Source organism: Neophocaena asiaeorientalis, unplaced genomic scaffold, assembly GCF_003031525.2.
Source record: "Neophocaena asiaeorientalis asiaeorientalis breed wild unplaced genomic scaffold, Neophocaena_asiaeorientalis_V1.1 scaffold418, whole genome shotgun sequence".
Lineage (NCBI taxonomy): Eukaryota > Metazoa > Chordata > Mammalia > Artiodactyla > Phocoenidae > Neophocaena > Neophocaena asiaeorientalis.
Genome location: NW_020175731.1, coordinates 2,150,917 through 2,172,151, shown reverse-complemented (window position 1 = coordinate 2,172,151; position 21,235 = coordinate 2,150,917). Strand labels below are relative to the sequence as shown.

General features: G+C 46.9%; 1 protein-coding gene across 1 annotated transcript in view; it reads right to left on the bottom strand.

Annotated features, from left to right (window-relative positions):
• NUAK1 (NUAK family kinase 1) overlaps window positions 1–21,235 on the bottom strand; it is a 66,923-nt gene that overhangs the window by 10,796 nt on the left and 34,892 nt on the right. The window contains exons 5-6 of the mRNA XM_024732125.1: window positions 8,388–8,539; window positions 5,744–5,809 (exon numbers count right to left, since the gene is read on the bottom strand). Of these exons, the coding sequence (XP_024587893.1) occupies window positions 5,744–5,809; window positions 8,388–8,539 (218 nt within the window). The remainder of the gene's footprint in view (window positions 1–5,743; window positions 5,810–8,387; window positions 8,540–21,235) is intronic.

Here is a 21,235-nt window from a genome sequence, read left to right as displayed (position 1 = left end):
TGATGATTATAATGTAACCTACCTCACAGGGCAGATACGACATCAAATGAATTGATAGATAGAAAGTGCCTTAACCCACGCCTTAAACATAGTAGGCCTTCGGTCAATGTTAAGCGATCACTACTTTCACCTGAGTCTCAGTTTCCTTTGTTGGAAAAGGGAATTGCAATAGCCTCGACCACACGGTGTTGTGAAAAGCAAAATCAGATTAAATGAGATAATAATAATAACAGCAGCACTGCTACATGCCAGTCGTTGTTCTGTGAGCGCTACGTATATTAAATCCTCACACCAACCCAATGAGCAGGGTTCCACTGTTATCTCCATTTTGCGGATGAGGAAGCTGAGGCCCAGGGCAGGAAAGCGGCTGGCCTGAGATGTGGGTGAAGGGCTGCACTGGCTGTAAAGCTCCACATAAAGGGGATTTCTTGTTCTCGGGTGGCTGAGGAGGAGACGGGCTTTCTGTGTCCCTCTCCAGAAAGACACACTCCATAGCTCTGTCGGGCCCTGGAGTTCATTGCTGTGGCTTTTCCGTGACAGCCTCACTCGGGTTGTCAGGAAGTGAAGGTACGGAGTGAAATGGTGAGCAAAAGTGAGTGGGGTCAGCTTGCATCGTCAGATCTAAGGTTACCCCTCCTCTCGAGAGATATGGGAAATAACGGATCCCAAGCCATCTGGGGAAGCTCTTCACTGAGGTACCTCCAAGAAGCAGCCTCTCGGGGGATGCGAACACGCAACCACCCAGCTCATTCGACCCTGGCAGCCCCGCATGGCTACTCTGGCCACAGTGACTCAGGCAACCTGGCCATGGCCACCATCAACACTTGGAGAGTCTCCCCCAGGGACAGCTGTCTGCAGGCTGCCTATATACAAGGTAAGGCCAGCTGAAGCAAGGATGAAAAAAGTGGCCTCCCCTTGTCAGTGTGAGGATGCTCTGTTGGATTCAGGGCAAATCTGGGTGGGTGTAGTAGAGAATATATCAGGTGCCCGGTCTTTGGAGTCAAATAACCTTAGGTTTGTAAGCCAACCCCATTGCTTATTAGCTGCAGGAGCTTCCTCATCTGTAAAATGGGGGTAATCAGACCCACCCCAGTGGAGACATTCTGAGAACCAAATGAAATAAGGCGTGTGGAAGGTCTGCCCCAGGGTTCTGGCTTCTAGCAGGGGCTCCAAAAAGGTTACTTTCCTTGTCTAGCCTCCATGCCCTGCCCTGCTCCTGTGCTTGCTGCTCCTTCCCCTTGGAAGCCCATCATCACATCCCTTTCTATCAAACTCCTAGCCATCCTTCAAAACCCAGTTCAATTGCCACTGCCTCGGCAAAAGCTTTCTGATCTGCCCACAGTTCAGACCCACCACTTCCTCCTCAGTACTTCCACGACAGATTACAAAGGGACTATGAGGCACACAGCAGAGTCACCTGGGCCTAAGAGATGAGGATCCGGGAAGGCTTCCTGGAAGAAGAGGCCTTCAAGCTGAAACTCTAAGGAGGGGTAGGAAAAGAGCAGTAGGAAGAGCATTCCAGGCAGAGGCAACTGTGTGTGCAAAGGCCAAAAAGTCTAGTGGATTTGAGGAGTTGTGTCCTAGGCAAGGGAGCTTCTCTGACTGCCCCCCACCCCCCGCCCCCTATAGCTCAAATAACACCTGTCATTCCCCATACTCATCCCGCATGGATTTTCATCACCTCCAGAGAATTACACTACGTATTTGTTTATTGCTTGTGTCCCCAACTGGAATTCTAAGTCCATTAGGACAGGTACCTTACCTTCCTCATTCACCTCTGTATCCTTCTCATGGCTCATTATTACTGCTGGTTTAACAACAGCTAGATTCTGAGCTCCAAGAAGACAAGGACCTACCTGGCCATCTGGTTCACTATTAAATTCCCAACATCCAGCACCATGCCAGGTATACCGTAGGAATTTAGTAAATATTTGTGGTCAAATAAATAGTGCTCACGGGAGGTATTCAGTTTGCTGAATGGATACGTGCAGGAATGGAAGAGTGAATGCAGGCGTTCATGGATATGTATGTATACACGCACATACACATAAGTGGACAAATGAACAAACGAATGGATTCATTAATGCATGAATGCAGCATCCTCGCATTCATATACTCAAAGCCCAGAGGCCCGTACCCTGAGCTGCCCTTCTTGGTCTTGTTAAGCCTCGGGGTTTCCATCTTGACTTAGCCCTGGCCATTCAAAGCTGCTCTTCTTATCCACAGCAGCAGGCATTTCCATTGTCATCAGGGGCAACGGGCCATTTCCCCTATGTCCCTCTACTCTGAGCCCTGGGAGCTCACCAGATTCCCAGCCCTCTTTGTGGAGGTCTGCTGACCCTGGTGCCTGGCCCTCTTCTCATTGTCAGGCACTTTTACAGGAGCTGTCTATGGGAATTGTCAGCATTCCATTCTCCCAGAGAGTGGGATGTGAATCTGGCCCATTTTTATTAATTGCAAATTAATGCTGTGCTGGGTGTCTATTTTAGTAGACATGCTTCTCCGCAAAGTACGGAATGCAACCCAAAGAAGCACATTGCTCTCATTCTTTCTGCCGACCGACTGTGTGAATATTTTTAGAAGCCACACCCTCGCGCAGTGGCCAGAAAAATAATTCCCAGTGCCAGATGCGCTCTTTGCAAATCAACATCAGGCAGGGAAGGGGAGAGGAACAAGAGCCATGGCTCACACCAAAACTGCAGCGACAAGTTTCGACCAGTAGCATTTTTATAGGCCTTCTGGGCAAAAGCCCTCCACCCTCGAGATACGCAACATGGACCCACATTTTGAGAAGCACCTCACTGCTCATACTCTGCTGGCTGGTAACAGGCCTTCAGGGTCAGTGGTCCCCCGGTGCAGACACCGACGACATGGACTCTCTCGAGCATGGAGGCCAGCTTGTGGCCATGTGTCTGCCTGCCTTTGCTACGAGTGCCCTTTCTAAATATGTTTCCGGCAAAATGCTGAGTCAGGAAGAGCTGAGCATATGCAGCCGGAAGACAGATCAACAGCAGCTGAAACACATTTTCAAAAACCTTGGAAGTGGGTGTGAGACGATATAAAGAGAATCTGCCTGGAAGTCAAACATGTGAGTTCTAATCCTGGCTGTCACCCCTTCACTCCAGAGTCGAATAGCTTAGAGTACCGACTTACGGCGTGTGACAAGCATTGTGCCGCATTCCAAGGAAACAAAGACACAATGACATACTGATTCATTGTGTACAACCTTGGGCAGGCACATCACTTAGACTTTCTGGGCCATAATCATTAAAACAAGGGGTTGGAAAATGACCCTCAAGGTTCTTTCAAGCTCTAGGATTCTCAGATCCTCGAAGGATTCCTTGAACAAGCAGAAGGAAGTAACAGCGTAAGAGAAAGGGGAGGTTTGTGTGTGTGTGTGTGTGTGTGTGTGTGTGTGTTTTACCTTGGTAAACGCCAGGAGTAGACATTCTTAAGGGTTCAGAATCCTAAGGAAAAAGGACCCAAACCTTACTTTTTATAATGTTCTATGTATCTGTTATTTCCCTACCTAATGGTTAGGGACCCTGGGATGAAGGACTTGGTCCTGGGAGCTGGGAGACCCCCATCATGGCCCTTTTGCTTTATGCAAATGAGCCGTTCTCCCAGGCTCCTGCCCATTGTTCCCCGCACAATTGCTTTCAGAATGGTGACCATTCTTCTCTTCCATCGGGGAATTCTATGACTCCGTAGGAAGCTATGTGCCTTATCACTTCTGGGACTACATCATGGGACCATGAGGTCAAGCTGTACCACAGAACCCGATCCCCAAGCGAGAGGCTCACATTCCAGGCCTTGTAAAGACCACATTTCGTTTTGAGAGTTCAGGGGCAGGTGGCAGGAAGACTCTGCAGAGAAAGTTACCAGGGTGGATGATACAAACCCTTAGAATGTGCCCCTCAGACCAGAACCCAATTCTCTAGCCGTGGCCTGACCACCGCGCCCCAGCACCTTCAGAGAGCTCACTTCCTGTTCAATGCCCTCCCCAATGGCCAGCCTTGTCAGCTGGGGCCTTGGATATTAATAGGTAAGTGCTAAGTGCTTTGACCACATATTGTCTAAAATCCTCACGTTTGTCACTGACTGTCCAGGGCTGGCATCCTTACTAGACAGATGTGGAAACTGAGGCTTAGATGTGTGAATAATTAACCTAAAACACTGCCGTTAGTAAGGGGCAGGGTTGCACTTCAAACCCAGGCCACGCAACTCCAAAGCCACTGCTCTTAACCTTGACTCACTGCACTGTGCTTAGACAAAGCCAAAGGCAGAGCATCTTGTTCAGTCCTCAAAACAAGCCCGTGGGCATTACCCTCTCCCCATTTTATGGCTGAGGAAACAGGGTTTTAAGTGGCTCTCCCGATGTCAAACAGCTAGTAAACCACACAGGATGGAATTTTCTAACTCTGCAGCCACTGCTCCTTCTGGAATAATCCAACCACTTTGCCAGAAACGGAGAGACCCTGAGATTTCACTTCCTGTTCCTAGAAAGACTAATTTGACCGACTGTTTCCTCCTTATTCTGTGGGCTACGGAGAAATATGTGATCACGGTCAACCACTCACAAAAAACAAGAGGTCACCCGGATGTGGCTTCCAGGGGCCTCTCAAAGGACGATGGTGACTAATGGTTGCCACCATGATCTGCAACCAGAATGCAAACACCAAAGCAACTGCAACCGTCCCAGCAAGGAAACAGCCTCCCTGTGATGCACTCCCTCAACGGAAAGCAACAATAACAAAAAAAGGGGATGATGCAAGGTCACTCCCATGCTTGGTCCAGGGACCAGGGATGAGGCACTAACGTCACCGGCGGCCAATGAGAGGGACCCCTGGTGCTGGGAGTACTAAGGCCATTTCATAATGAAACCCATGCGGCAAGCTCCAGTTTATTTTGAAACCGTATTTGCTTACTTTGCAGCCATGATCAAAAGGCCATTCGGAGTGCTCTGCAGGGGACACTTGAACCCTGTCGGCCAGGAGGGCTTTCTCTAGCTCCGTCAGCAGCCCGCATTAATACTCCCCATGAGAGTCAACCCCATCACTTGCTGGCATGTTCTTTCCCAAAAGCCACCACCGCCACCATTTCAGTCGGCTTCCCAGTTCCACGGCTGGGGTGGGGGGTGAGGAGACAAGGGGCGGAAGTGACAGAGAAGTGGCAGGGACAGGTAATAAATTGCAGGCCTGCGGGCAAATTCCAGCAGAATGGTTCAAACTTGGGCTCAGTGGGTCAGAGAGACAGTGGTTCAAACCCCAACTCCACTACCTACCACTGTGCTATCTCAGGAAAGTTACTTAACGTCTCTGTGCCTCAGTTTCCCTATCTGTGAAATGATGTAAATAACTGTATCTATCTCATGATTGCTGTCAAGATTGAATTTAAGCGATATCGGGCAAAGATGCTATGAAACACAAACGCACTAGGTTATCGTTGTAAGTATTTTGATGGTGCTAATTACAGACTATGAGCTTCCCGAGGACAGGGACTGTATTCTAGTCAACTTTTAGGACAATGTCTGGCATGTGGTTGGGAGATCGATAAATGCTTGTTGAGTGAATTCAACCACTGGAACTGAACTGAGGGCTCAAACACAGTGATTCTCCCCACCCGCCTGCCGGGAAGGAAGCGGCCGCCTTATTCGTAGGCTGCAGCTTGGAGCAGAGTGTAAGCCTTCAACCAGCTGTAATCCCCAGGTCTGGCATATCAATCAATGAGGCAAGAGCTTTACCTTAATATTACAGTTGTCATCGAGCAGTATATTTTCCAGCTTCAAGTCCCGGTGGACCACACCATTCTGAAATGAGAAGACAGGCAGGGAATTGAATGGGAGCAGTTGGGATGAGAGAGAAAGTGGGAGAGGGGGAGGAAGGAGGAGAGTGAGCAAAGGGAAATCTTTGACAGATTAAAGAAATGCATCAGTGCCGGTGGTCTTCACCCCCATCCTTCAGGGCCTCTCTCACTGTCATGAAGCTCCCTGCCAGCGACCAGCACAGCACCAGCGACAGGAGAGCATTAGTCACTTGCTGTGTGGTTAAGGGAAAAATGACAGGAATCCACTCTCCCCCAGAGCCTGTAAAACAGCGGGGGGGATTCTTTGTCGGAATGTAATTCCACTGTGTGAAAGCCATATCGTCCCAGGCAGTGGCAAACATTGTCTGTCTGTGATGCAGATTCCCAGGGAAGCAGCAGATTTCTCTGCTGGGGACTCAGAATGTGGGGCTCACAGACCTTGCTTGTCTTGTCTGTCTACCTGTCTCCCCAGTGCCTGGCTCAATCTGTTCTGACTCAGGAAACCATGCAGATCTGTCCTGAGGATAACAGAAGCATTCCCAAGGGTTATTTCCTAAGCAGCTGGGAGGCAAGGTTCCTCTCTGCTGGGCAAGACTCAGTGTGGAGTGAAGGGTGAAGGTGGGAGAGGCCACTGAGACCAAAGCAAGCTGCCGCCATACGGTGGGACCTTTCCATTCAAGCAAATGCTGGCAAAGCTGGCAGAGGAGCCCAGTGACAAACAGGCAGACAGCTGAATGGTGAAGAGAAGTCCTTAACCAGCAGGCTGTTGGTCTATACAGCAGTAACGACTGTCCTGCTCAGTTCTTTTCAAAACCCAGTGATCTTCTAAGGGGATGGGTGAGCAGGGGAAGAGGAACTGAAAGAACCAGCTATTGGGGCTGGGAGGACGTTTTTAACATCATTCAGCATAAAGGACCTTGGCAAGTGAAGCTGCCCTTTCAAGAAAACCAACTGGCTAGGAATTCTTTGTCTTTCATTCAGGATTTCTTTAGTTCAGAATCTGCACGTTCACAGCTAGCACTTCATTGCTTATTTTCCTTTCTATTTGACAGTTCCCAGTATCTAAAGACACTGAGACTGGAGAGGTGAAAACATGTATTTCTACCACTCTTTCTAACCCAAACCTTCAGGGATTCAGAAATGCACAAACCAGGGCTCCTGGAGGAAAGATACGGAATGCAAGGTAGCTGATTTTGTTTAATTTTAAATATTGGGAGTAGTTTGGTTTACACTGTTGCATTCCCAGTTTTCAGAAGATGGAATGAGCAGACTAAAGCCCCATTCATACAAAAGCCAAGTTTCACACACTTCGAATAATGAAAACAGGATCTGTGGTGCTTTAGGATGACGCCTGATGATAAAATACAAAACACTGTGCGATCTGAATCATCAGTGCCTTTTGAGTCAGCAGAGAGAAGTTAAATAATGTCCACATGGGTTAAGGGTTTTAGATTGTAAGTAATTAGAAGATGATCATTCCAGAGTCGTTCTCAGTTAACCAGGGTATTTGACAAACCAGAAGGCCCCGTGCTGCAATCATTCAAATGAAGAAGCTGACTCTATTTTGGATGGCATGTTGGATTCAAGTCACTACTGTCCTCAAAGTGAAGGACTGTTCCAGGTGTGCAAAGTATGAATGGGATGGAAATCAGGACTAAAATGACAAATAATAATTGGTTGAAGTATGGCTTGGAACTATCTGTGTACTTCATTCCCTTCTCCAGAGACCAAGGGTAGCTAAACTGGCTGGATTAAGAGCACATCCCACTAGTTGTGTTGCAACAAAATTGTACATGTGTGTATATAACCTCTGTGGATATAACCTATGCAAGGAAAAGAAACCAGGGCATAGAAAGGTTCAGAACCTATGGCCCGCTAATTGCACTTCTGGAATTTCTCTTAAGTAAATTATTCAAATGAGAGAAAAAAGGTTAATGTATAAAGACGTCAATCGCTATTTCTAATAACCAGAAATTAGAACCAGCCTAAGGGTCCAACAATCACAATCATTCCAGAGACTTTTTAGTAACATAGAAAAATGTTTAGATTAAAATCCTAAGTGAAAAAGCAAGACAGAAATGTAAAACTACATGCAATGTGTACCACATTGATTGCATATGGATTGCATCCTGGAAGGGAGAAAGGTCACTGGTGTAAAACTGGCGAAATCCGAGTAAAATCTGGAGTTTTGTTAATAGCAATAAATGAACGTGGGTGTCTCCATTTTAGCAAGTGTCCTACAGTCCTGTAAGAGGTTAGCATTAGGGTAAACTGAGTGAGAGGTGCATGGGAACTCTCCGTACTTTCTCGGAAACTCTGCTGTAAATCTAAAATGATTCAAAATTAAAAATTTGAATGAAAAATAAATGTGAGGAGCAGGGGGAATAAGATTGGAAAACAACAAACAAAAATGTCAATCGTGGGTTATCCCTGGATTCTGGGGGACGGTGATCTTCTTCTTTCTGGTTTATGAATTCTCCATACATACCACTATGAACAGATGTCACCTTCATAATATGAACAGAATCACGTGGTGCCATGAAGACCATCTGTGAGCAAAGCTGTGGTAGGGCCGGCCGTACCTTGTGACAATGGTGCACGGCGGAGACGATCTGCCGGAAGAAGTGTCTGGTCTCCCTCTCGCTAAGGCGCCGCCGCTCGCTGATGTAGTCATACAGCTCCCCTTTGCTGGCGTACTCCATGATGATCACAATCTTATCTTTGTTCTCGAACACTGCGGGAGGAACGGCGATACACAAACCCCCTGTTTAACTGACAAGCTCACTAATAACTACAGACCGTGCGAGAGGGGACAACAGAGATGTCGCTGGACAAACAAATCAGTCCACAGCGTCACGAGGAGATGGGCAAGTTTCCCAGCCAGGTGGGCAATGACATCATCGCTGCTGTTACTGGACTTGCGTCTGTAATATCACGGGGAATGTGCCTCTCTCTTCTGAGGACCCCACTACTCCCTTTACCAGGTTCATTTCCCACAAGAGCCTCCCACCAGAACTGCCTCCCTGTGGATGGGGAACAACAAACACGACTACCATTTATTAATAACCATTTGGTATGGACCAGCTACCCAGACCCCAAAACGGGTGGCGAAACTTGTCGTCTCTTTGCTCAAAACCTTCCAGACTTTCCATCTCACTCAAAATAAAACCCGAAGTTCCAAATGTGGCCACCAGGTCCTACATGTCCTATGGACCCCTTTTAGCCCTGTTACATATCTAGTCTGTGCATTTATTCTGTCTACCTCACTAGAATCTAAACGAGGGTTGGTTTATTCCTTTCACTGATGTATCCCCAGCACTCAATGCCTTTTGGCAAAAGGGCTCAATTAATATTTATTAAATGAGAGAATTCAAAACTTCACAAATGCATTCTGGACCATTATACTAAATAACTACATGGCACTAAATGCTTCTCTCTCCCCAAACCTGATATTCTCTAGCAGTAATGCTCAAACTCTGCTTGACTGAGACCTAGGAGTTCCAGGCAGATGCCCATGGGGGTAGGTCAGGGGAGATCATGAAGGACAGGCTCTAGGTCCTCAGCTCCACCTCAGCCAAAGCCACTCCACTGCTATCTGCTTTATAGTTGGGGCTTTCACATAAGACGTCCTTTGAGCAAAGACAAAATAATAATTGCGTTGAAATCCAACCTTCCAAGGGATGTGGTATAAAAATGTTGGTAGGGTACCCAAGACCCTCCTTCCCTGAAGGACCCTTGCCTACCTCCCTCCATCTCACCGGCTTCTTCCACTGCCTGTCAGGCCCCCTATGCCCACTGATGCCAGACTGTTCACTGTTTCTCCCAATCACACACAAACACACTGCTGTTTCCCACCTCCATGCTCTGCCCTCTGCCTTTACTCCCACCTGTCTTACCTGCCAGGGACACTCCAACTCATCAGTCAAGGATGAACTCAAATCTGATGCCCATGTTGCCTCCCTTCTACCTCTCATAATGGATACTTGCAACACAGCACTTTAGAACTGTGTGGATATATTTGCTGATTTACATATTTATTTCCTCAGCCGGGACTGTGAGCCTGGACTTGGAGAGGTAAAAACTGTAGTTTTGGAATCAGACACTCCTAAGTAGATTCCTAGACCTCCCTCTTACTTGCTGTGTGACTCTGGGGGAATTGCGTACCCTCTCTGTGCCTCACACTTTAGTCAATGGTAAAATGTGAATAATATCAGTAAGTACTTCCTAGAATTGTTGGGAGGGTTTATTGGTATCAGGTATGTGAAATGCTTACAACGAGGCCTGTACTTATGGCCTACACTCAATAATGTTAGTTATTACTGTTGGTATCACTACTCTGGGACCCCAGGGCCTAGCACTGAGCCAGACACATTCGATGAACTGGAACGTGCTCTCAGCCTGGGTCCCCTGTCCTCCCATACCTTGTCACTGGCTGCTAGAAGCTCAGGCTCCTCTGGTTCCTTTTTGGCTCCTTCAAGTCAAGCCAAACCTCTCTGATAAAACGAAGGGAGGGGCTTCCATGGTGGCGCAGTGGTTGAGAGTCCGCCTGTCGATGCAGGGGACACGGGTTTGTGCCCTGGTCCGGGAAGATCCCACATGCCGCGGAGCGGCAAGGCCCGTGAGCCATGGCCACTGAGCCTGCGCGTCCGGAGCCTGTGCTCCGCAACGGGAGAGGCCACGACAGTGAGAGGCCCGCATACCGCAAAGAAAACGAAAACGAAAACAAAAACAAAATTGGCTGCTCCCGCATCTGCTGGCCTCGGTGTGCCCTGCAGCTTTGACTCTTGCCAGGGATTTCAGCCTGTTGTGCGCTTTTCATTAACAATAAACTTTGGAAACTGGAAAAGCTGCCTCAAGATGCATGGCTCAGCCTCTAAAAATGATAGAGTGACAGGCCCTGGAGAGGGCAGTGGGTTTTCTAATTTTAAAAACCAGTGGGGTCAGGGCGGAGGAGGAAGAGGGAAAGTACTTCGACAGGGAAATAAACAAGGAGCCTCACGCCCCCGAAGAGTCCGATGCATCCTTGAAGGAGGTCAAAGCCACTGGCCCCTTCAGTGACCATCAGAAGGTGTGGGTCGCTGGCTGCACGCAGACGAAAGGACTGTTTCAGTGACCAGATGTATACCTTTCCAACCGGCTAACTTGGTATCAAGGAGATATAAACACAATTCAGTTCGACACAGTTCAATATGTCAAATGTTTTACTAAACAGCCTCCATCAGTAAGTCCTTCTGGTCCTACCTCTAAAATAGAGCCTGATCCTGTCCACCTGTCTCACGTCCCCGGCCGCCCCCTTCTGAATGATCTCCCCTCTGTTCACTCTTGCCTCTTTGCTGACTGCATTCGGAGGGGGCGCTGGGGAACAGTTCCCAATGCGTGTTTCATGGAACACTAGTCCCACAAGACATTCTGGAGGAAAAGAAGGGTTCCATGGTAAAACATAGGTAAAATATTTGGAAAATGCTAATACTTGATCACCCCTTGGAGAACCTGGTTTCTTTAACTCTGAGTTTTGCAGGGCGATTTGGCCACTGCAGTACTCCTACTGAACTAACTGGGAGCCAGCTTGGGAAACAATGGATGAACGAGGCGATAGCCTCACTGTTGCTGGTAGGGCTGGTGGGCAGCCGGGCGAGAGAACTGTCCACGGGGCCAGGCCTGGCTCTGAGATCCCATCCCCCAGTCCTCCAGCAGGAAGCAGCTGGAGTCAGGGTCAAGGCCCTGGTTGCAGCCCTAGATTAGCTAAATGCAAACAACATTTCTAGACTTGGGGCATCAGTGATTCATCCAGGAGGCTATTATTATACATGAAGCTTCCTGAGCCCTTCCTAATAACAGCAGCATTTACTGAAGGCCTACTATGTGCAGGCACTGTACCCATGGCATTTTGCATGCATTATTTCATATGGCTTTGGTCCTATGAGTATCTCTGTTCTACAGATGAGAAAGCCCGGGTACAGCAAGGTTAATAACTGCCACGGCCACAAAGCAAGCTCAAGGCCTGGGCCCATGGTCTGATGGCACACTCCACCCTCTTAGCCCCTATACTGCTATCCATATACATCAACCACTCTGAACCTCAGTCTCTTCATCAGTCAAATGAGGCTAACAACTTCCTCACACGGTAATGGGGGATTCAGTGAGCTCATGGGCCTAGCACCCTGAGCACGGTGCCCTGGCCACTGCTCAGTCAATGGGAGCTATTCTCATAATTACTTCATCTGCCTCTTAGGCAGCTCTGGCAAACAAAACCCTAAGACTTTCCTCTCCCGGCCGGCATCACCCTTTAAAACATGCTGTGGCTCCGCAGAATCACAGGATTTTCGAGCAGGAAGAACCTTAGAGATCAGCTATTATTTTTCCAGAATAGCCCAGGATTTATAATGTATAACAGCAAGGCCTTGGGAATTCGTCCTGAAGAATGACCGGCTTCCGCACCCCTGGCCCACGACTCCTTGCCCGCGGTGAGGTCCCTATCCGCCAGGTGACAGGAACACTCACAGCCATTCTTCTGGCAAAAAGGGCTGCTTCCCTTGGGTACTTTTACAACTGGTTATTTATAAGCCCAGAAATCTTGTCTGTGTTTTTGTTATTAGTCACTAAGCAAAAGCTTATTTTCCACCAGTTGGGAAGGGTTTCCTTTCTGAAAAATGAAAGCCTGTGTCTCTTGGCCAGACAGTTCTACCCAGAAGCCCGGTGGCTCCAGAATGGTAGGGAAAACTATGGCCCTTGACATGCCAAGCCTACCAGGAAAATTAAACCCCTGAATAGAAACTGAGCTCAACTTGAGTCAGCCCTCAGCACAGGGGCCAGGTCCATGTGGTGCAGACCCAGGTTTCTAGAAGAGCCACAAAAACTTTACAAAGCACCCATGACGGGCATGGCACTGGGGATACTGGAAGAAATCTTTACCAGGGTAAGAAGGGGAGGAAAGGTCAGCCCGGCAGAAGGAGCAACATGAGTGAAGGGGGGAACAGGAGCGCCGTAAGCGGGACCCCCAGAGGGGACAGGTGCCAGGGACTAAGACAAGAGAAAGAAGCAACAGACTATGAATGAAACACAGAGGCCTTGAATGCCCACAAGGAGCTTGACAGACACGCAACCAAACATCGCCAAGAACAATAAACATATGGAACAAGGGACAGGGTAGCAGCCAGGATCCTGGACCCATGAAAGAGTGCAGGGCTCACATCACCCCAAGAGCCTCCCCAGTCAGTGATCTCTCCTCTCCTAGAAGGCTGATTCATAATCACCATAGTTAACACTTACTGAGCAATGACTGCATGCCATGGATTGTCACATCCAATACTAACAATCCTATGAGACATTAATATCACCCCTACTTCATAAATAGAGGACCAGCGCTCAGATCTAGAAACAATGTGGCCAGAGCTCCCCCCCCCCCCCCCTCGCACGTCCTCTTCGGTCACTAACCATCTCCCCAGGGATATGTATATAAGCCAATATCATAGATTCGTTTTGGACTTTGAGTTTTCTAAAAATGGAATCATGCAGCATACAGTATATTCTTTTGCGTCTGGCTTCATTCGTTCAATATTATATTTGTAAGAATAATCCATGCCATTCCATGTAGTCAAAGATCGTCCATCCTCGTTGCTGTAGAGTACTCCAATTGGTGTGTCATGCTAACTTATCCGTTCTACTGGTGAGAGACGTTTGGGTTGTTTCCAGGTGAGGGTCATTACAAATCATGCTGCTATGAACATTCTTGTGTGTGTCTTTTGATGCTCCTCTGTATCCATGTCTGTTGGGCAGATAACCAGTAAGGATCTGACCCCAAATGTGGCTGACTTGAAAGCTTATATCCTCGCCATGACTCCCCACCACTTTCCTCCATCATAGGTTTACTCTCCTTGCCTAATACTCAGTAAAGATTCTCCTTCATTAAGGAGAACAAACATCACTCCCTTTTCTGACAATGCTTGTTTATCAGCCTATCTGAAGCATTTACCTGAACATTTTGCTGTGTGTTAAAGGAGATACAAATGAAGCATAAGACGGTCTTTGTTCTCAAGGAGCTGCTATCTAGTTGTATAAAACTAGTACTTATAAAATAAATCAAATGCTAACCTGTGGGATATAGACTTTAAGTCCCCAGATGAGCAGCGAGAACGATGGGTGAGGCAGCCTGAGTGGGCCTGAGGAGATTCCTAGAGAAAACAGGCGTGGAACTGAACCGTCAAAAACACCTTGGGCTCTGTTTGCACAAGCTGGTTTTACCACTGTCTCGGCATATCCTAAAATACCCAGATCTCTCCTTTTTCTTCTACTGTTCTGCAGAAGGGCCTTCTTCCCGGATACCGACTTGAATTATTCTTCTTGTTTTCTGCTTATTTTCCATTTCAAGGGAGAGTGGGAATTGGCTGCTATATAGTAACAGCTACTTCTCCCAATTAGTTCTGAATTTCATCAGATGTTCAGTTCGACAGTCCAGTTCTGCCTTCTGATTGTCTGGCTTTCACAACCACGCTAATTACCCAACTCCTAACCATTCCCTCCCTTGGGGTTAATAACACAACTTGTATAACTTGAGAAAATGCATACGATAAAAACAGTGGCCTGGCCTGGGAGAGACGCCGATGAGTGAGGAGATCTTGAGATTTCAACCATCCACTGGTCATTTAGAGCCAAATACGAGGCCATGTAGGAAGAAAATGGGCTTGGGGAGGGAGAGGGTGAGAATCAATTAACAGGACGTTCCATGAGAAGCAGGTTATAAAAAATGGAGGCTCTCTTTCTGCTTAACATGGAACCTCAAGAGAGGAAGACTCGTCTGTTGGTTTTAAGTGAAAGGCCAAGAGCCTAGGATGGACCAGTCTGAATTCTCCTCATGCCTTTGCCTTCCATCGACTCCGTCTCCTAAATCACTTCCAGGGTGCTGCCATTCGCTCCATGGCAGGGCCTCCTCACATTAGCAGCATTTTTATTACTTCCCTAAGCCCTCAGATAGACGCACCATTCCACTCCTCAGGGTGCTCTTTTATTAAAGTTCAGGAGGATCCTCCCGGAAAGTCATTTTCTTTTTCATTTCAGAAATGGAGTGATCTTCCCTTGGCAAGGACTGTCTGCAGCCTAACTGGGTCATTTAGTCAATGTAAGATTCATACTTTAAGAGTTCCCTCCCCAGAACTAAACTTCAGACACCTCATGGGCTTAGTCCTTCATAAAACGGTCCTCAGGGCAGTGAGAGTGAGAAAATTAACCTAGACTGGCGGCTCTCCCATCATCAGTGAGTTGGTCAGAGTTGACTCAGTGTGTTTCCTGGTTTGGACAATGAAAGGCTCTTTAGTTCACTCATTGTCTTTTCTTAAACCAAAACTCTTTCTGGATGTCGGTTGGCATGCCCAGGGAGAACCAGAGTCAAGAAGGCCACCCATTGCCAGCAGTGGACTCCACAGAAGGCAGACGAAATGAAAGAAAAGTGTGTAAGCTGCCCGAGGAAGAGCACATGAAAAAGGCTGGCCAAGTACCATTTATTAGTGCTATCTGGGGAGACCAACAGCAAACCCTAGGAGGGCAGGGGACACGACCAGGATAGAGGGGCTGTGTGGGAGAAGGAATCAGGGTGCCGTGTAGGACCAACCATTGGACTCCACCCTCCTCCACAGTGAACTTCTGGAAAAAAGCATGCTCCCCCCATTTGCACAGTGAAGGGATAGAAATCCCACCCTCTGTGGAAACAGCCTTAGTCTCCCTCTCCTGAAAATTCCCACAGGTGGCTTTGCTATATGGTTTCACCCCACCCTTATCACTTAGGGTGGAAAAGACAAATTTGTGGGCATCACACCTCTGGCTCTAGCCACTGCCTGACCCTGAGGTATGGCTCAGGACTATCTTGTCAACCCTAAATTCTAGTCTGCTTCGTTGGGCAACAGAGTGCAGAGCTTAAGAGCTTGACTCCCGAAGCCAGGCTACTGGGCGCAAATCCAGGTCCTGCCATTTACCCATCTGAGTGACCTTGGCAAGTTACTTAACCTTTCTGTTGCCTCAGTTTCTTCATCTGTTAAAATGAAGTTTCTATCGTCATTGTGAGGATTACCCCAGCACGCAGCAGTAAGCAGACATGTAAGTGTCAGCTGTTATTAGTAGGCAGCAAATCTTAGTTTAAGAAAGAAGAACAAACGAAGACATGCCTGGCTCAAATCCAGGATTATTATGGATCTGCATTGGCAGAATCCACACTTGCGATTGCATTTGTGCCCTTGAGGGATGGGAGAGGGGTAGGAGAACAGAGGAAAGAGTGAACTAACACAAAGACATCAAAGGACTCCGCAAGCCTGGTTCCCTTAACTGCGGTCCATTCTTCAGTCCCCAGTGGTGTTCCAAAGCACAGATGTCAATCTTGGAGCCGTACCTACCAGATGAAGCCACTGTCAGAAGTCACTGGAGGGGGCGGAGCACAAATTCTCAAATCAAAAAACCCTCAAACTCTGCAAGTTAGAAGTTATAGTTCATCTAGTCCAATCCCCCTTTCAATATCCAAATCTCCTCTGTAGGGTATGGTCATTGTAGAGACCCCCCCTTCTACACTCCATGAGCCTTCCTAATTTGCAGCCTCGGCAAATTAACAGAGCCATCCCAGTTCATTTCAAAAGACCCTAAGTTACATGGCAATACAGTTCCATTTTTTTTTTTCTTTAAAAATCAGCTTCAAGTACTAGTGGTGTTATTTGAGGCACTAGAAAATATTGAATTCCAGGAAACCCAAGAGGGTGAGGCAGGACAGCCAGGGAGTAGCATTCGTGTTGGGTTGTTTTATTTCTAATCTCCAGCCTTAGAAAAATGACTTGGGTGTAATCAAATGAAAACAATGAAAATAATACACTTGAAGGTCAAATAGCTAACTTCATAGGAAACTCATTAGAAACGTGACTGGACAGATTCACAGCCCAAGAGCTTGTTTGTCTGATTATAAGCGAAGAAAACTCTCTGGAGCTGTGTGATTAACGGGTGGGTCCTTCATTTGGACGCAGTCTGAAGAGACTTCATGTGGAACTTGTGAATCTGACAGCAGAGGGAGTGTGTTAAAATGCTCAGCAATCCGCCATGGGTTCAGAAGAGTAAACACAAGCATAAAATACCACTTTGCCAAGTTCAACAAACTGTTTCATGGGGCTCTGAGTCCCTGATGAGGGCAGCAACCAAATGGCTGAGGAAGGAAACCCAAGCCCAAAGGTATCGCCCACGGCTCACTGGTGACAGCTGCCAGACACATGTTCTGCTCTGGAATCCACTGATGACAAATGATCAGACCAAGACAAGTTTCTAGAGCAGGGCTCACTTCCTCCTGGTTGGAGGATCAAGCCCATCTTTCTCAGGACTGGCCAATTAAATTGAAATCCCTAGGGGTGAGGCCCAGGCATCAGCATTTCTTCTTGCAAACGCCCCATGAGGTTCTAATGTGCATCCAGAGTTCAGAATCACTGCAATGGACAATCTGGCCTCAACCTTCTCTGCTACCACCTCCCAACGGAAGTTTCTATTCCAGCCAGAAAGGACCTCTCATATCTCTAACTCACATCACATCAAGAATGATCAGTATGGTTTATTGAGCGTGTACCTGGGACCAAGCTTAGCCATTTTATTCATTATCTAAATCCTCACAATCTTATCTATAAAGTAGCTAGCTATTGACCCCATTTTATAGCTAAGGGAACCAAGCCCCAGAGATGTTAAGTCACTACCCCAAGGTCACACAGTAGCAACTGGCAAAGCAACTGATTCATTCAAATCTAAGCCCATTTGGACAATGCCTACATATTCACCCTGCTAGCCCAGTACCTGGAATATGGGTGCTCAATACATCTTTGTAAAATGAATGACTGAATGAATGAATGATTAGGGAAGCAAATGAATAAGAACACAGGGTAGTATTAGTGACCCTCAGACCTTGTTAGATCAAATCAGCTGTCCCTTGGCTTCGAAAGAGCCTAAATCAGGATTTGCCTGCTGCCTGAAAACTCTGGATTGAGCCAGAGAAGAAAAATGTTAACTGCTTCTATTGTAGGTATTTCCAAATCACTGATGCTCGCAATGAAGCCCTGCTTTAGTTTCTAACCTGCTGAGCAGGGGTTTTTCTAATATGGTGCTTCTCAAACTTGAGTGCATCAGAGTCACCTGGAGGGCTGGTTATTACACAGAACATCAGGTCCACTGGCAGGGTTTCTGATTCAGTGGGTCTGGGATGGGGGCCCAGGAGACGCTGATGCTTCTGGTCCTGGGTCACCCTCTGAGAATCGTGCTCAAGTGTATTATTCGGCAGTTTATCGGGATCCTGCCATCCTCAAGGGGTTCTCTTCCAGGGGCAGCAAAAGTTTCTCACTCCAGGACCTCTGCTGAGTTCTGTGGAAACATCTTGCCCTGCTCTCATTGCCTCTGGCCACAAGTTGCAAGGGAGGAGAAGGCAGGAATGCCTGTCATCAGAGCCTGGATTTTTAAAGCAGTGATTTTCACCAAGAGACAAGAACTAGATCCCCTTCCAGAAAGATCTATCGGAATCTCATAAGGCACAGGTAGCTTAAAAAAGCATATTGTAATGTATACTTCTAAGAAGCTGGGAGGAGCTTTTAACTGATAGTAAATTCATCCAAAACGTCTCCACAGTAAGAGTTCGGAGAATTTAGTAGAATACGGACTCTTTTACATCTTCTCATGGACAGCAGGTTTAAGGCTCATGGAGCCAGGGCATGAAACTCACATGATTATTAAAAGAAACACATTTGCTTGCTACTGTGTTTTTGAAGTTTGAGAGACTCTCCCAAAGGCAAGAGATCACAGCTGACAAATGCCAAATAGCCATCCTACTTTGTCCCAGAAAGCCAGGCTCACCCTTACCTAAGACAGGGGATGTGATGAAAAGGCTGGCCAGTCTGGCATATCACAGTGTAAAAAAGGGCCGAGAGAGAAGATGTAATCTTGCAGGGCCAAGGAAAGAGACTTCCAGGAACAAAAAAAATCAAGAGCATAAAAGTGAAGGCACCGGTCCAATCTCCCACTCCCCACCTTTTTGCTTTTCCATGCTGGACTGTGCTGTCTCCCTGAAGTGTTGTGCCGTAAGATGCTGGTTCGTGGTTTTGCAGATTGAGTCTCCTGGGCTTCCAAAGGGGAAATGGGGGTGAGACAATGTGCCTTTGATGTTTGAACTTGGGTCCTGAAATCAGAACCCCAGGCAAAAACCGTTTTTATCTCTTCCATCCTAGGCAAACCAAGTTGAAAGCTCCGGGGCACTTCCTTTTCAGCTGTTCTTTCCTTATTGTCAATTACCTCCCTGCTGAGAGAATGGAATTCCTTTGACTGAAAACAGGGGTCCATCCCAAGATGGTGCCAGAGATTTCTTTCTTCCTTTTCTCTCTCGATTAGGTTACCCTTATAGCATCACACGCTACAAGGTGTATGTCTATCCTCTTTTATTTACTTAGCATTAGAAGCCAGTTATGGTTTGTGTGTTTACACAGAGTTGACAAATTTGAGGGTCAATCACCTTCACCTACGTGTCAAAAGGAGAGTAACCCCAGGATCTGGTTTGAGAAAGAAACATTTAAGAGGAATTATTTTTGAGATCTGGTGAACAGCAGCACTGATTCAGTGAAGCTGCAGATTTTATGAGCCTGCAGGTACTGTGAATAATATACAAATAACTTACATTTCCATGAACTGCAGCTTAGGAAACACTTGACCTATGAATTTACTGGAATGGGGACCCAAGCTTCTTCCTAACATGTATACAGAAATATTGTCTAAAATACCCACCAAGCTGGGATTTAATACTCTCACATATTTAAGACAGTAACCTCTATGAAGGCCAGGAATTATCTGTATCACAGGGTTTAGGACAAGGCTTGCCCCCAATTAGGGGTCGCTGCAGACCACCAAATACCTGGTTAGTATCAGCAGCACAAGCTTCAGAGTGTCGCTAAGTTCAACTCTCAGATCCACCAGTTACTAGTAGTTGGTATAACCTTGGAAAATGCACTTAGCCAACAAGCTGAATTTTCCTTACCATAAAATAGGGATCTTAACAATTCATCTTTCATGGATATAAGGATTAAATGAGATCATACATACACATATCCTAGCACAGGGTAAACACTCAATAACTCCAAGCTACTATTAGTATTATTTTCAAGTGTTAATTTTAAAATGTTACTTCCTTCCTCAAGACCAGTGGCATCCCCCTACTCCTGGTGTAAAAAATCCATACTCTTTCCTTTAGCCAATGTGGTCAAAATATGGCCCTCTCCAATTTCCTCTCTCCTGCCACCCTATTCAGTCCCTCAGTCTCAGAGGCCCTCTGTCACTTCTCACAACACAAGCTGCTTCCCTCCTCTGAGCATCTGCACATACTGTTCCCTCTGCCTGGAATGCCCAGGTCTTCGAAGGGCTCACTTCTCATTCCATTCAGGTCTCAGCTCAAAAGTCACTTATCTGGTCGCCTGTCTATTCACTAAATTTCAGCTCCATAGCCCAGAGCCTGCCTTGTTCACCTTTGCATTCCTAGTACCTAGAACAGGGCCTGGCACATAGTAGGCACTTAGTTTTTTTAATGAATGAATTATTCCTCTGGAACTAGTTATTTCAACATCACCTGATTGTACAGTCCAAAATGGTGCATTCCCCACATGAAACCCCAAAGGTCCTAAACGTACAGGGTTAGGTGCATCATTGCTTTGTCATGTTGCTGCTATTATTGTTACTGCTACTGCTGCTTTTGCTAGGATGTGTGTGTGTGTGTGTGTCTGTTTTAAATCACAAAGGTCCTTGTTGAAGAAGAAATTGTGAAGTTCACTTAGCTAATGTCCAAACAGCCAATTAGATGCCTGGGCACTGATTTTTCACTCAGAAAATTAACACATGTCTGAACTCAGCTAAGCCTCCTGATTGGCCCATCAAATGACCAATCAGCATCCAGGGAGAAGGTTTCACTTTGTGAGCTACAGAGGGACCAGGGTATTAACTCACAGACTCAGTTCCCACCACCATTGCTACCTCTGCACTGCCCCTGCCACACCCCAGGGTTGAAAAGGAGGGAAAAGGCCAGGCTGAGGGGGATGCCTGGGGCACAGTGGTGGGCTGCAGAGCCAGCAAAACAAGACACAAGGTCAGAAATACAGGGCTGAGGCCTGGCAGAGGGAAGAAAACAAGTGGGGTAAGAAGACCTGTGTGCCAGGGCCACCAACTAGCCAGCATACCCAGTATTATAAGCTGAATATTTCCAGCCCCACTGCAAAACAAAAAACAAACAAACAAAAAACCCTATGTTGAAGTCCTAACACCTCGTTCCTCAGAATGCAATCCTATTTGGTGATAGTCTTTAAAGAAGTAATCAAGTTAAAATGAGGTCATTAGGGTGGGCCCTAAGCCAAAATGATTAGTGTCCTTCTAAGAAGGAAAAATTTAGACACAGACACAT